The 13,278-nt window shown below is 41.7% G+C and overlaps 3 protein-coding genes across 5 annotated transcripts in view; all 3 read right to left on the bottom strand.

Annotated features, from left to right (window-relative positions):
- Positions 1-5,103, bottom strand: part of ptpn12 (protein tyrosine phosphatase non-receptor type 12) — a 46,677-nt gene extending 41,574 nt beyond the window's left edge. The window contains exon 1 of one of the 2 annotated variants that reach the window (XM_077594260.1): positions 4,936-5,103. In XM_077594260.1, the coding sequence (XP_077450386.1) occupies positions 4,936-4,938 (3 nt within the window). In that variant the 5' untranslated portion in view covers positions 4,939-5,103. The remainder of the gene's footprint in view (positions 1-4,935) is intronic. The other variant, XM_077594261.1, reaches the window with a different exon arrangement.
- Positions 5,104-7,461: 2,358 nt separating this feature from the next.
- LOC144068884 (serine/threonine-protein kinase pim-3-like) lies at positions 7,462-11,512 on the bottom strand. 2 transcript variants are annotated; one of them, XM_077593791.1, is made up of 7 exons: positions 11,088-11,509; positions 10,692-10,761; positions 10,483-10,592; positions 10,343-10,393; positions 9,898-10,261; positions 9,227-9,403; positions 7,462-8,801 (listed from the first exon to the last, which is right to left on the bottom strand). In XM_077593791.1, exons 2-7 carry the CDS (start codon positions 10,723-10,725, stop codon positions 8,596-8,598), a joined length of 942 nt encoding a protein of 313 aa, XP_077449917.1. In that variant the 5' UTR covers positions 10,726-10,761; positions 11,088-11,509; the 3' UTR covers positions 7,462-8,595. The 2 variants fall into 2 exon arrangements, with proteins under 2 accessions (XP_077449917.1, XP_077449916.1); XM_077593790.1 differs by having other exon boundaries at positions 10,692-11,512.
- Positions 11,513-12,281: 769 nt separating this feature from the next.
- LOC144068885 (uncharacterized) overlaps positions 12,282-13,278 on the bottom strand; it is an 85,984-nt gene continuing 84,987 nt past the window's right edge. Inside the window, exon 5 of the mRNA XM_077593792.1 lies at positions 12,282-12,889. Coding sequence (XP_077449918.1) covers positions 12,877-12,889 — 13 coding nt within the window. The 3' untranslated portion in view covers positions 12,282-12,876. The remainder of the gene's footprint in view (positions 12,890-13,278) is intronic.

Genomic DNA, 13,278 nt, shown 5'->3' with positions numbered 1-13,278 from the left:
ATATATATATATATATATATATATATATATATATATATATATATATATATCAGTGGCGGTCCGTGCATTTTCTGGTGACGCCTTCAGCAAAAACTATTTTATGGCTGTATATGTGTATATATATTTATATATATATATATATCTTGAAGTATTTTAGTTCAATGGAAATTCACATGGGGAAACAGAGTAGACGAGTGAAGATGGGTTGATCTGACAATTGGTAACCTTTAAGAACAAATTTGCTGCTACTGCTAGTTCAGACCACTGCCATGCTTTCTTTCATGGAAACAACCGATTCAGAAGGCCACCGCCTGGAATAGTCCTCAAAGAATGTTGTTAAATCTTCCTGATTATTTTTTTCTAGCCTTGAGAATTTTTCCATTTGAGATTTTTTTTAAAGATCATTTCTGACCTCTCGGCATTCTTAATATTTCAGCTTGAAGATTCTAAAAGTGCTCTAAAAGAGTTGGAAACTAGAACCCGGAGACGGACGGCTCAATTGGAATTGTTGCGGGTGAGCAGGTGTTCTAAAAGCGATGTACACAGCGGGTAAATTTGCCTCTCCGACATGTCATCTGTATATTCAGTGACAGCTGGATCTTTGCAAAGCAACGTCTAGCGCCTGTTGTTGACCAGAGATGACGTCACTCGGGTCGCAACAAATTAATTTAACAACCACGATGACCTCACCGAGACGGTCGCCCGTATCGTTTTAAAGGTCGCAATAACGCCGGGCCCGCCGCCGCCTCGTCGCCTATCTGCCAACACAAATTGACGAGATTAAGCACATTGTTTACGCACAATGGAAACCGTCCGGACGTGGACGTGACATATGACGACAGTCACTCGATAGTCGTAACCTTCTGCGACGACCTCGCCACGGATAATCCGATGAGACGCAAAACGTGAATAAACGCGGGAGCGCGACGACGGGGTTTACACTCTTATTTTCACGGCTGCAGCCCGGCGACGGCACTAAACGCGGAAAGCGAGAAGCCAAGCGTGCTGCGCTAATCATTGAGAGCGTTCTTTTAAGATACCTCGACATACGAGTGGCCCGACATACGAGAAATTTGAGATACGAGTCAAATTTTGGGCAAATATTTATCTTGAGATACGAGGCAAATTTTGATATACGAGCAGACAGCGGACGCAAGATGCTGCTCATAAGAACATCATGGCCACTGTCTCTCTCCCCGCAACTCCCTCGTGTAATGTCTCTGGTCACAGCTCCCTCTTTGTAATGTCTCTGCGAGCACTGGGTGGAGCGTTGCATTTTTTCAGTGTTTTTTTTCCCCATTAGTCAGTGCGAATGGCGTATATACTACTTCTCGTTGGCAAGTGGTCGTGCGTTATCCTATTGTGAGGACATTTGTGTGCATCATTTTGGGAATATTTTGAAGGGAATACAAACTCAAACAACCCACGATAGGTTGCATCTGAAAGTCAATCAAAAGAGCCAACCCAGGAGAAGAAAGGTATCAAAATGTCAAACAAAATTAGAATTAAGTTTAGTGTTAGGTTCGGTTAAACTTATTTTTGAATGTGTCTGTATCGTAATCCAAGTTCATTTAAATTTGATTATGTTATGTTAAGTGTGTGTCGTCGTGCAAAAAAAACCCTCCCTCCCCCCTTCGAAATCCATCTAATTTTAGTTCTATTAAACACATTACATTATACTATTAAACCACTAGTTATTTGATACTTTGTTAATAGATGTCGAATTAGAACAAATAAAAAAAAATCCAATCCAATATCCTGTTTTGGTGTTTTTTTCAGAGGGTTGGAATGAATTAATTTGTTTTTAGTTTATTTCAATGGGAAACGTTCGTTTGAGTTACAAGAAAATCGACATACGAGCTCAGTCCTGGAACGAATTAAGCTCGTATCTCGAGGTACCACTGTACTGAACTAATGGCTTCCCCCTCCTTGCTTTTAAAACAAAACAGGTTTCAAAAAAAAAAGTGTCCCTGGCAGAAGCAGGAACGTCATGGCTTGTTGAGTAACCAAGTCCTCATGACCTTTGACATCCACCTGAATGCCTCGCCACCCACGTTTGGATCCCAGCCACTAGTTTGCGCTTTGCCAGGGAAAGAAATTACAACTCCAAGGAAGCCTTTCGGGCACGTTTTATTGATCCGATCACCTCTCTCGCAGTCTATTTTCGAGTTCTTACGCTACTTGCTTACATTCAAAAGGAAAAGGCTATGAAATGATACAATGCCGGTCATTGGATCATTAAGAAAAGTCGGGAATTGACAAATCATGAAGCCTTAATTATCCTGGAATAGAAAATTGTCTTAAAAAGTGGACAAAACCGACGGATGATCAAATATTGTCAATGTTTCAAACTACTTTGATTAAAGAATAAATGTTGTGGTCACAGGGGGTGCTAGTGCCTATCCCAGCAAACGAAGGGCAATAGGCGAGGTCCACCCTGAATTGGAAAAAGGAGCCAATTTAATCACCCATGTCATGACAATATATCCTATGAAAAGACAATTTTTAACCCCAAAATCTGCCTTTTAAAAGATATCTGGAATAATTTAGAAACTCAACATCTATTTTGCATATTGCGACAAGCTTAGCAACAACCCAGGCTAAACGACTAGCTTTTCTATAGAATTGCATTCCTTATTGCGAAAAGATGTTATCATCCAACGTTAAAAGAAAGGTGCTCCTATTGGTCCCTTTGCAAACAAACTGCAAGGAAAGCATAATCGCATCATATTGTTTCCATCTTTATCAAAAACCAAGCGTTATTGTCCTTCTATCGACAGATTGTGCAAGGTTACTACAGTGCTATCATAATTAGTCCACGCTTCCCTATCTTTATTACGTGCCTTACAAAGGCGGCAAAAAGTGGGGCAAGAGCGCCAACCTCCTACTCGCACACAACCGTGTTTGTACTTTTGCGTGTGTGTTATGATGACCTAGATGTGTTTGGCCCGAGTGCGAGTTCCTCTGCTGCGTCGTGGTGCGCTTTACTTGCTCCGATAAATCCGGAGCGTTCGCCTTAGCTGCGGGATTTCTTGCGCGGCGGGCGAGCCATCGTTCAACACAACATTCAAATTGAGTCCGGAAGTCAACTTTGACATCTCGTCTGATAGCTAATCGCTGTCTGTTGGAAAACAATTGAAGTGACAACTAAAAGCTGAACTGACAGCGAGAGAAATTGAATTAAAACGGTAGCTTTGTAAATGTTACTTTTTTGTTGTTATTATCATTATCATCATCATTATCATCATCATTATCATCATTGTCATCATTGTCATCATTGTCATCATTGTCATCATTGTCATCATTGTCATCATTGTCATCATTGTCATCATTGTCATCATTGTCATCATTGTCATCATTGTCATCATTATCATCAATAGCATTATTAGCATTATTAGCATTATCAGCATTATTAGCATTATTGTCATTATTAGCTTTATTGTCATTATTGTCATTATTGTCATTATTATCATTATTAGCATTATTATTATTTTTTAAAAAAACGTACTTAGGTTTTTTTATGAACAGAAAGGGCTCAAATGATCTTTCTTTTATTCATCTTTTAAATGAAATTTTTATTTTAAAAATAAACCATTTTTATTGTTGAATTGATGAATATTCTGTACTAAGTCAACACCTACAATGAACTTTCTGGGTTCCCCCTACGCCGCGTTTCACACCTGTATTCAATTGAGAAGACAATACAGATCTTCAATTGCTAATTTTTGCTAAACAACAAACACCCTTTGGTGGTAGAGTTCCAGAAAATGACCACCAACCCCGTTCTTCCCTACATGTTTACCCCCCGTGTCTGGGAAATGGCTGTCCTAGTTGTAACATAATCACTGGGATGACTGCGGCCATCACCATGGATACGCAGCCACAGGTAAACAACACAGGAGGAGTCTAACATTAGCCTATACCGCCGGCACAATGACTGCAGTCACTAGAAAACATCGACGTCAGGTTGTTTAAATCATAACATTTTTTCCCCTTGTGTTGGTCTGACAACAGTTTTATAGTGAAACTGATGCTAAGTAGCCGAAACAATTGACGCATTGATGTGCCCGAGGGTGCGAAACATTCTCCTATTTCTTCCAATTCAAAGACTTTGAGGTTGGCGAAACTGTGACCACATCGCAACCGGATCGCGATGTTCCATAGTTAGCTTCTTTCATTCTTTTGTTTGTTTCTTTAAGAAGACTAAAGCGTTGCGAATTTCTTCATGGGGGAATATTGGGTGACTCAGACCTTTGAGACCCCTTCGTTTATTAAAAAAAAAAGGTTATTCCAGTACTTTCAGGACAAACTACTACCGAGTTCTTGGGGGAATTTAGCATTTAAGTTCCCGAACATTCTTGGAAAGTCAACTGTACCTTCCTTTTGAGTTCAAACAAATTCCCAGGCTCTCAACGGTCATATGTTCTCATGGTGAAAGTACAGTTCTAACACTCCCATAAATTCCTGGTTGCTGTACTCAACCACAAGTGGCTGCTCCATACCTGTGGCTAACGCTGGCCCTTTAATCGTCAGCATAGACGGCACGCCAGATTTTGCTCTTTAAACATTTTTTGTCGGATTATCGGGGGAAAAAACACGACACTTTTCGGAGGAATCGGCGAACCTGGCAACCATACGTGATGAATAAATGGGTATGTTTCGTACAGTGTGCAAAACGAATGAATTTTCATGGCTAGTTTTTTTTTTAGTTTTACGTGCCTGACTTTTAATCAAGTTTTGGAAAACGCCACAGTGGAGCAATTTAGAGGCATGGCAGGCAGGTTTGATGATTGGCCATAAAAGGCAAACCTCTAATGACCAAATGTGTTGTTGTTGCTGTTCTTTTGAATCTCCCAAAGATCTCTTTGTGCTTCAACATGTGCCCTCATAAAAAAAACGCCTCGACATTTAGTCTCCGTGTACGCTTGCACTTACCATGTTTACAGCGTAGATACACGGTGTTCCACAGAACAAAGAGTTCCTTCACAGTAAGCAGCGGGTTCCCTCCAGCCTACTAGCCAGGTCCTCTGCTGGCAGTGGTGTTGTTTTTTTTTTTTAATGAACATCAGGAGCAAGCAGGAGGCCTCCACAATTGAGCAGTAAGCATCAACGCAGCAACAAAAACTATAAGAGATGGCACATCAGGAAATTTAATATACATCTATACACTTCATTTTAATTTGATCCTAAAACAGAAAGTCGGCACTCATGATTTACTTTCCCGGGCCACACAAAATGATGTGGCGGGCCAGATTTGGCCCCCGGGCCGCCAGTTTGACACATGTGCTCTAAAGCAAGGGTGTCGGACTCGGGTTGGTTCGCGGGCCGCTTTAACGTCAACTCGATTTCAAGTGGGCCGGACCATTTAAGATATAATATTTAGATTTTTTTTTTTATAAATGGATTAAAAGAACTGGATTAAAAACCCTGAATATTCAGTTTTTTTATAGATCTAAAACAAGTTTTTTAAAGCTTTTTTAAATATTTTTTAGATTTTACAAAATGATTTTTGAACTCAAAACACAGGAAAAAAATGATTTAAAAATTACAATTATTGATTTAAAAGGGGGAAAATCAGGAAATTGAATATCCATCTATACACTTCATTTTAATTTGATCCTAAAACAGAAAGTCGGCATTCATGATTTACTTTCCCGGGCCACACAAAATGATGCGGTGGGCCAGATTTGGCCCCCAGGCCGCCACTTTGACACATAGTTTAACGGGTTGACTTTTGAGACCACTGCACTTGTATGAAGACATAAAAAAAACACTCACAATTGGTTCTTAGGGGTCGACTTCTCGTTGTCTTCTCTCTTACACTAAACTCCCCAAAATGCATCTTGCCTATGTTTATGGCACTGGAACACAAGATTTCCCACATGGTTAGAATAGATTTGACAGTGTCTTTTAAAGACTCATTAACACAAGAAATGGTGTACTATTATGTACTACGACATTGTAATAGAATAATAATGAGAATGCGAGATAAGTTCGATTTGGACAGCTTTTGGCAAAGAGAGCCATACTTCGACGAGGTTGTAGAACTCGACCAATTTATGAGAGACATAAAGGCCAAATGTGGTTGAAGTCTTGTTAGTTTCAGTGTTTTAAGCGGTACTTTGACGCAATTACTTTGCGTTTGAAGAGTGGAGAAATCACGTTCTACATTAAACCTTATCTTATTTTCAAAGAAAGGCTATCCATCAATGGGAAAGTTCAATATAAACAAAATCAATTAACTCAAGGGACACCCGACCGTAAACAGCGTGTTATCAAAGCACAAATGACCCACAGGTGACTGTTTCACAATGATGATTAAAAAAAAGAAAGTTAAAAGTATATCAAGAGAGACGTCTGCTCATGAATCGGTTAAAGCACCGCAATAACGTAGCATTGTTGCTAATGCTAGCACGTGTACAAACGCCGTTCCTGCGCAACTTATTGAACGTGTTTTATTAATATGTCCTGTACAAGTCATCAAAGACGTCATACAAAAATGATATTTGGTCCTGTTTAAGGAAATAAGTCGATAAATAAGAATAACAACTACCTGAATAGCAATCGTGATGACAATCAATCAGTACCATCTGTGCCTGTTACGTTCGTCACGTGACCATGCAAGGGAGGTGGGAGGAGGGTTAATGGTTACGGGTGTTTTGATTAGGGAAAAAAGTTGTTTTTTAAACTCAACGTTGTGCGTGCAAGGACACATTTTACCAAATTGCAAAGTCCTGGTTTCTAATAGCATCGTGTCCTTAAAGCAGGGTCAGACTAATGGACACTCATACATTGAGAAAACAAAGAGGCTAGTGTTAAGTGTAGTATCGCTCTCTTTTCTCGTCTTTTCCTGTTCTCGGCGCTGCACACTTACCGTTCTGGCCGTGTGGGTTGACACCCACCGGCCCATCTGCGCCCACCGGGGCCCCTGGAGTCCATCTGGCATCTTCCTCTTGTGTCTGGCGACTTGTCACCTACTAAAAAGTGGCTTGAACTTGCCAGAACTGCTTGCGTACTCACTGTTATCGCAATGAAAACCGACTTGGTGAGCGGGACATTGATTTGTCCTACGTTCCGGAGTTACACCTGAAGGCAACACACTCCAGTGCAGGGGTCACTAATACAAACACATACTATACTAAATAAAATGATGTACAAATGAGGTCAAAAATATGGTACAAGTCATTTTCTAGTTGACAGGATTCTTTCATTTGAAGGTATTTGAAATGAACACACACCACCAGTTGTTTCAGTACATAAAAGTGGGACTTTAATTGAAAATTTAGTATAAAAAAAATAGCAATATCATCCTTTGGAGCCCCGAGTGGCAACAGTAAGCCCAAAGGTGTCGAATATGGTGAGGCTGTGTGAAAACTAGAATTGTTTAGCTTCCCAAAAAACTTGAATGTACAGAAATAAGTTGGATTCAAATTCCAAAATAGTAAATAACATTCAAAATGCTTTCAAATTTAAGTAAACTTGTTTTATTCTGCTTAACATCGACAACTGTCAGTGCATCCGCCACAATCTAAAAAAAAAAGAAAACAAAAATTGTCGATATGTAAAAATAAGTTAGGAATGCAAACTAAAGGCCAAGTAGGATATGCAACAGAAATCTTTTTTTTTAAAGGGAGGGGAGTTTAAGCATAGAAAATAAATAAAATAAATAACCACCGAATGTGGAATGTCTACACGTTTATAAATAAATTAAATGCAAATGAAGGGAAAAAAACACACTAAAAGAGGTTGAACACAAATGTACAATATTCGCCAAAAGAGGAAAAAAAAACACCATAGGTGATGAATATTGCATTGATTGTGCATTTCACATCCCACGGAAGGGGTCCGGGGACAGGGGGGGGCGTGACGTGTCGAGCAGTGAAATGGCAGGAGGCAAAAATGGCCTCGCAACAGAGCAGGAGAACAAGAGAAAGGCAGAATGGGGTATACAAGTCGAGGTGTGTGTGTGTGTTAACATGTTGAAGACATTCAGAAAAAGACAGGATCCAGTATCCCCCCCCCCAAAAAAAACACCTGTTCAGGCTAGAGAGAGTGAGTGAGTGAGCAGCTTCGAAGAGTGATGTGTTTCAAGTATTCCGTTCTCTCCTCTCTTAATGCTCGCACGAGCTGAACTGAACTGAGCTTTCCGCTGGGGGCAAACTTGGCTTGTCGCGTCAAGGCCGACAAAAACAACAGTTGAGATGAAAAAGCCCCCAGGGAAAAAAAAACAAAACAAAAAATAGCGTTCCAAAAAAAGGCACTCCAAAATTAAAACATTTTTAACATTGAATTAAAAAAAAACAACAAAGGTTTATCCATAGCTCTATGAGAGCAGGCATTTATCAAATAGGAAGGTTTTTTTTGATGAACCAGCCTACTAACAAAAACAAATTAGAGAAAGGGAAGAATGCTGGTAAGACCATCCAAGCATCAAAACGCTTCCCTGTATGTGAACGAAAACAGGAAATAGGTGGGTGGGGGGGGCGTAGGATCAAGCAACAACAGTTGCTGAACAGAACATGTCCATGGCCATTGAACAGCCAGCTGGGCCAAAAGTCTGCCCCCCACCAAAAAAGGGTCTTCACAAGAGGCTTTTTAAAAGCTCTCCTTGCTAGATGTTGTGCTCGAAGAGGAATCGATGGCGATGGTCCGCAGGCGAATGTCACCCTTGGCGGGTTCTTCGGGCTTGGATTCGGGCGCTTCGGCGGGGGTCCGCACCCAAGGGTGGTCGCAGATCTGCTCCAGTGTGGGGCGGTCGGAAGGCCGCAGGGCCAGACACCATTTGATCAGTTGCTTGCAATCTGTGGGGATCAAAAGACATTAAATTGAGGAGAACTTGTAGAATTTAAAAATGGTCCAATAAGTGTTCTACATTTTTTTTTAAATGAATAACCAAGGTGGGGAATTCAGGAAATATTTTTTAATGAAGAAATTAACATGGTATATAATGTGATTTGTAAATAAAAGTAAATACCCTCGATAATTGAAGTCATTCTGAAAATAATGCAACATTTTCTACAAATTAAAATTGGAAAAAAATGAATATTTCAAAGAAAAAATATACCACAAACACAATGTAAGAGAAATATGTTAACCCCCCGCCCCCCCTTTAAAAAAAATGTAAATAAGATTTTTTTTTTAAATCGTCATACATAACAGGCTTCGAGAACGCGTCACCACCCCTCACCGCAGCTAGGGGGCGACAAAATATTTGGCTCCAACTCACCGGCTGAAAGCCTTCTTCTGAAGTACAGGCTCCCCCGGAGGATCTCCTCGTCCTGCTCGAAGGGAATGTCGCCGCAGACCATGTCGTAAAGCAGCACGCCAAGTGACCACACCGTGGCGGATCGGCCGTGGTATCTGTGGTAACGGATCCACTCTGGTGGGCTGTACACACGGGTCCCTTAAAAAATACAAACAAATAGTGCCATTGACGATGACAGGCGTCCAATCAAGTCAACCCCCCTAAACGTGTTTAACACTAATATACGTCCAATCCATTTGAACTGGGATGATTGACAGCGAGTGAATGTCTACTGCAGATAGAATCACAACAAACTAGCTACTCCCCTTGCCTTCCCTTCTGACCAAAACAGAGAAGGAAACGTGATCCCATCATGTGACGCCTCCGCTCAGGTTTCACAACAAACACGTTACGTGGCACTCCGACCTACGCCGTGTCGTGGCCACCCTTCAAAGCCCGTAAAGCACCGAAAAAAACAAAAACAAACGTGCGTCACGCATTGCTCGTTAATATGTATTAATAACGTCAGGATATCCCTCCGCCCCCTCTCTCTCTTTCTCTAAATACACCATTAGCGAACGCCTCCGCGCCTGAAAATAGCACCTAACATCAAGGGCAATCACACACACACCCAAAACAAGCTAACCGCTTACCGTCAAAGTCGGTGTAGACGGTGTCCTTGAGTATGGCTCCGGAACCGAAGTCGATAAGCTTAAGATCCCCGGTTCGGATGTCCACCAGCAGGTTTTCGTCTTTAATATCTCGGTGCACCACCCCGCAATTGTAGCAGTGCCGCACCGCTTCCAGGACTTGGCGGAAGAAGCCCCTGGCCTCGTCCTCAGCGAGGGCGCCCTTCTCGGTTATGAAGTCGAACAAGTCCTTGACGGCCTCCGGCCTCTCCATAACCATGAGCCAGCCGTCGGCGCACTCGTAATAATCCAGCAATTTGATAACTCCCCGGAAAGATGAGCTGACCTTCTTCAGGAGGAGAATTTCCAACGGGACCATGCTTCCATTCTAATAAAAAAAAACCGAAAAAACGCATTAAAAACCGCTTTAAAGCCTTTTATGAACGTACATAAAAAAATAAAAACTTACAATTGAGCCCCATTCGGTTACTCTCTCCTTGGCGACATGTTTAATCGCCACCTGTTCGAAAAAAACACAAAAATAATCATTTAATCCCGGATTCAAACGGTTAAATGTGTATTTCCGTACCCCCCGCGCGCACGACTCACCGGTGTCCCGTCAGAGATTCTGTTGCCGTCGTACACGGTGCCGAAGCCTCCGGTCCCAAGCACGGGGCCCACCTGGTACAACTTCTCGAATGGGTCAATCTCCACTTTGACTGTTTTTTCGGAAAAATAATCCCAAAAAAATGACTTCCAAAACTAAGCGGTCAACTCTCAACCGTTAACCTCTTTCAACTCTTAGACGAGTTACCTACCCGTTTGAAGCTGTAATTTCCCCGGTAGGTCCATGCTCGACGGGTTGCAAATGTGAGAAAATGACCCTAACTTTGAGAGCAACATATTAAAAAAAAAAAGAAGAAACGTACAAAAAAAAATCAGGCGTTGTTATCCAAAAGGCAGTCAAGTTGAGGTTTCTAAGAAATGACTCTGAAGGGTTTCGGGCGCCGTCTAAATAGTGGTGGGTGCCGTCTAAATAGTGGTGTGAACCGTCTTGCAGTGCGCCAACTCGGCCGCACCGCGCCCGTCCAATTCGTGTCACGACAGTGAAGTCGCACACCGGTGACCGAAAACCAACATGAAAGTGAGTCAAAGTGCCGCCGACGAAAAAGGAAAAGTCCGAAGAAATACCACGCGTAGATTCCTGACTTAACTGGAATCGCACGCGAGTTCAGTAGATGAAAAGATCCTCGGCTGTGTGTTGATATCCTGAGGAGTTGCCGCTGTCTGAGCTTTGACGCGGTCTCCCAGAGCCAATATTTTGACGCGCAGTGAGACGTTACATATCCTTCCGCCGCCAATACTGCTCGACCGTTTCGCTCAAATAGATCTGCTAAAGCCGCGCCCAACACCAAACACGCGTCTAAACACGCTCTACTCACCAAAAGTATAAATCAAACATATTTCTACTAGGAAATATGGGTGTAAAAACCATTTGCATCACGGAACTACTTTCTCATAGTACTAGTCGCGCAGGAATCTTGTCTGGGAGATTCGCGCTACTTCAGTATACACTCAAGAGGCGGCAACCAATCAGGTCTCGTATATAAATACACAACTCTGTGCGCTGGCCAATCAGGTGAAAGTTGTTGTAATAAAGTAGACATTTGAGTGCACGTGGCGGCAATTTTGGTTGCCCTCCCCTTTTATTTGTAGCCCCTCCACCCGCCCCTATGCAGGTCTGCAGCAAGAGACGCGCAGTCTGGTTGGAAAATAAAAGCTCATTTTGTTAACAAGCCATAGCAAATTACTCATAAACATGACTTTATGTCACTGTTCTTTGTTCTGGAGGGTGTGGAGCCCAAATGTTCTGTATGGCAAACTACTCCGCAACACAAATCAACCAGTAATTATCAGTAACAATGGTTGCTTACGTTTAATTGCACAAAATGTCTTTCTTACATTAATTAATTTCTCAAATCTCCTAGTGTCTGAACAACCAATAGTTGAGAATTGAAGTGCCTCGTGCTGCATCCTGTGAATCTTAAAACTTGACCGGAATGCATTGTTGAAATGAATTCAATTGTTGTTTATGTTAGCATGCTAGCATGCTTAGCACAGAAAATCGACTCCAAAAAAGGCCACAGTGGGTACTAGGATTTCATCCGTCAGGGCCTTCAAGGCCTTCTCTGCTGGCCTAAGAAAAATCTGAATCATATATTATATTTTGTCCATCAATACTTATTATAAATAATTCCAAATGGTCTGTTAGCTTCCTTTCATTGTTTTCCCCCTGGTTGCACTGCTTCCAGATGTGTTTTCATATAGAAACATTTAACCAATCACATTTCAGCCATTATTTGTTGCCAGGGTCAGAAATCTGCCTCAAGGCCTTCACAATCAGTTCTGCAGGCTCTGCTGCATTAAACAAGCACAAATAAGACTGTTGCTTTAACCATTCAGATTTTCGAGTTGGCAACACCACAATGCCTTGTCGCATGCGTAAGGATACGTCATCGCTTTCACCAACTATGATTGGCTAGTGATTAGCCAGAGCTACCAAACTGTATCTGGAGCGCGCTGCACAAGCAAATATATTGTTGTGTTGATTTAAAGCCATTTTCAAGACGGACTATGCCGGAAATACGACAGGACAGGCTCGACTTTCAGCATTAGCTTCGATGTGGGCCCGGGTCTGATATCTGAAAAGCTCCAGTGTTTGTATTTAATCACTAAATGCTGCTAGGAAGTGGATTTTACCCCATTTTAGTGCAATTTTTGCCGTTTCGCCATTGACGTCCATCGCTGTCTTTTCCTAGGGAAATCACCCCCCTGGCCCGGTTGTAATGTCTGAAAAGCTCCAGTATTTGTCTTTATTTAATCATTAAATGCTGTTAGGAAGTGGATTTTACCCGTTGAAGGCGCTACGAGAAAATGCACGGACCGCCACTGGATTTCATTACAACCAAACAATATATTGCAAGTGTATTTGGTTGATTGTAGTCAGGTTATGCTTCTGGCAGGGGGAGAAAAATAGGTTAACAAGATGAAAACAAAGTCAGATCAAAGTTTACGCATGTCCAATTGTGGAGTTCAGACTTTCCACATTTATTCCCTGTCACACATGGCAACATGACCTTGGCTTGCAGTGAACTTTCCACTGTTTATCTCCTCCATCCTACGATAACCTGTGCCTGTATGTGTGTATTTTGGAGTGCTAACCAAACAAGAAGCGTTTGAAAAGTTCCACAGAACCTTATCGGGGCCATAAGCCGAGCCGGTGTAAAAAAAGTTATGTAAATCTATAATGCAAACAAAACAAAAAAACAGTTTATTTTGGGTAATGTATCAATCAATCAGCGAAATTCCTACTAAGAGAAGTATCCCTTTTTTCATTGGCCTTTT

Source organism: Stigmatopora argus, chromosome 23, assembly GCF_051989625.1.
Source record: "Stigmatopora argus isolate UIUO_Sarg chromosome 23, RoL_Sarg_1.0, whole genome shotgun sequence".
NCBI lineage: Eukaryota > Metazoa > Chordata > Actinopteri > Syngnathiformes > Syngnathidae > Stigmatopora > Stigmatopora argus.
Note: the sequence above shows the minus strand (reverse complement) of the source record. Positions and strands in the feature narration are given on the sequence as shown.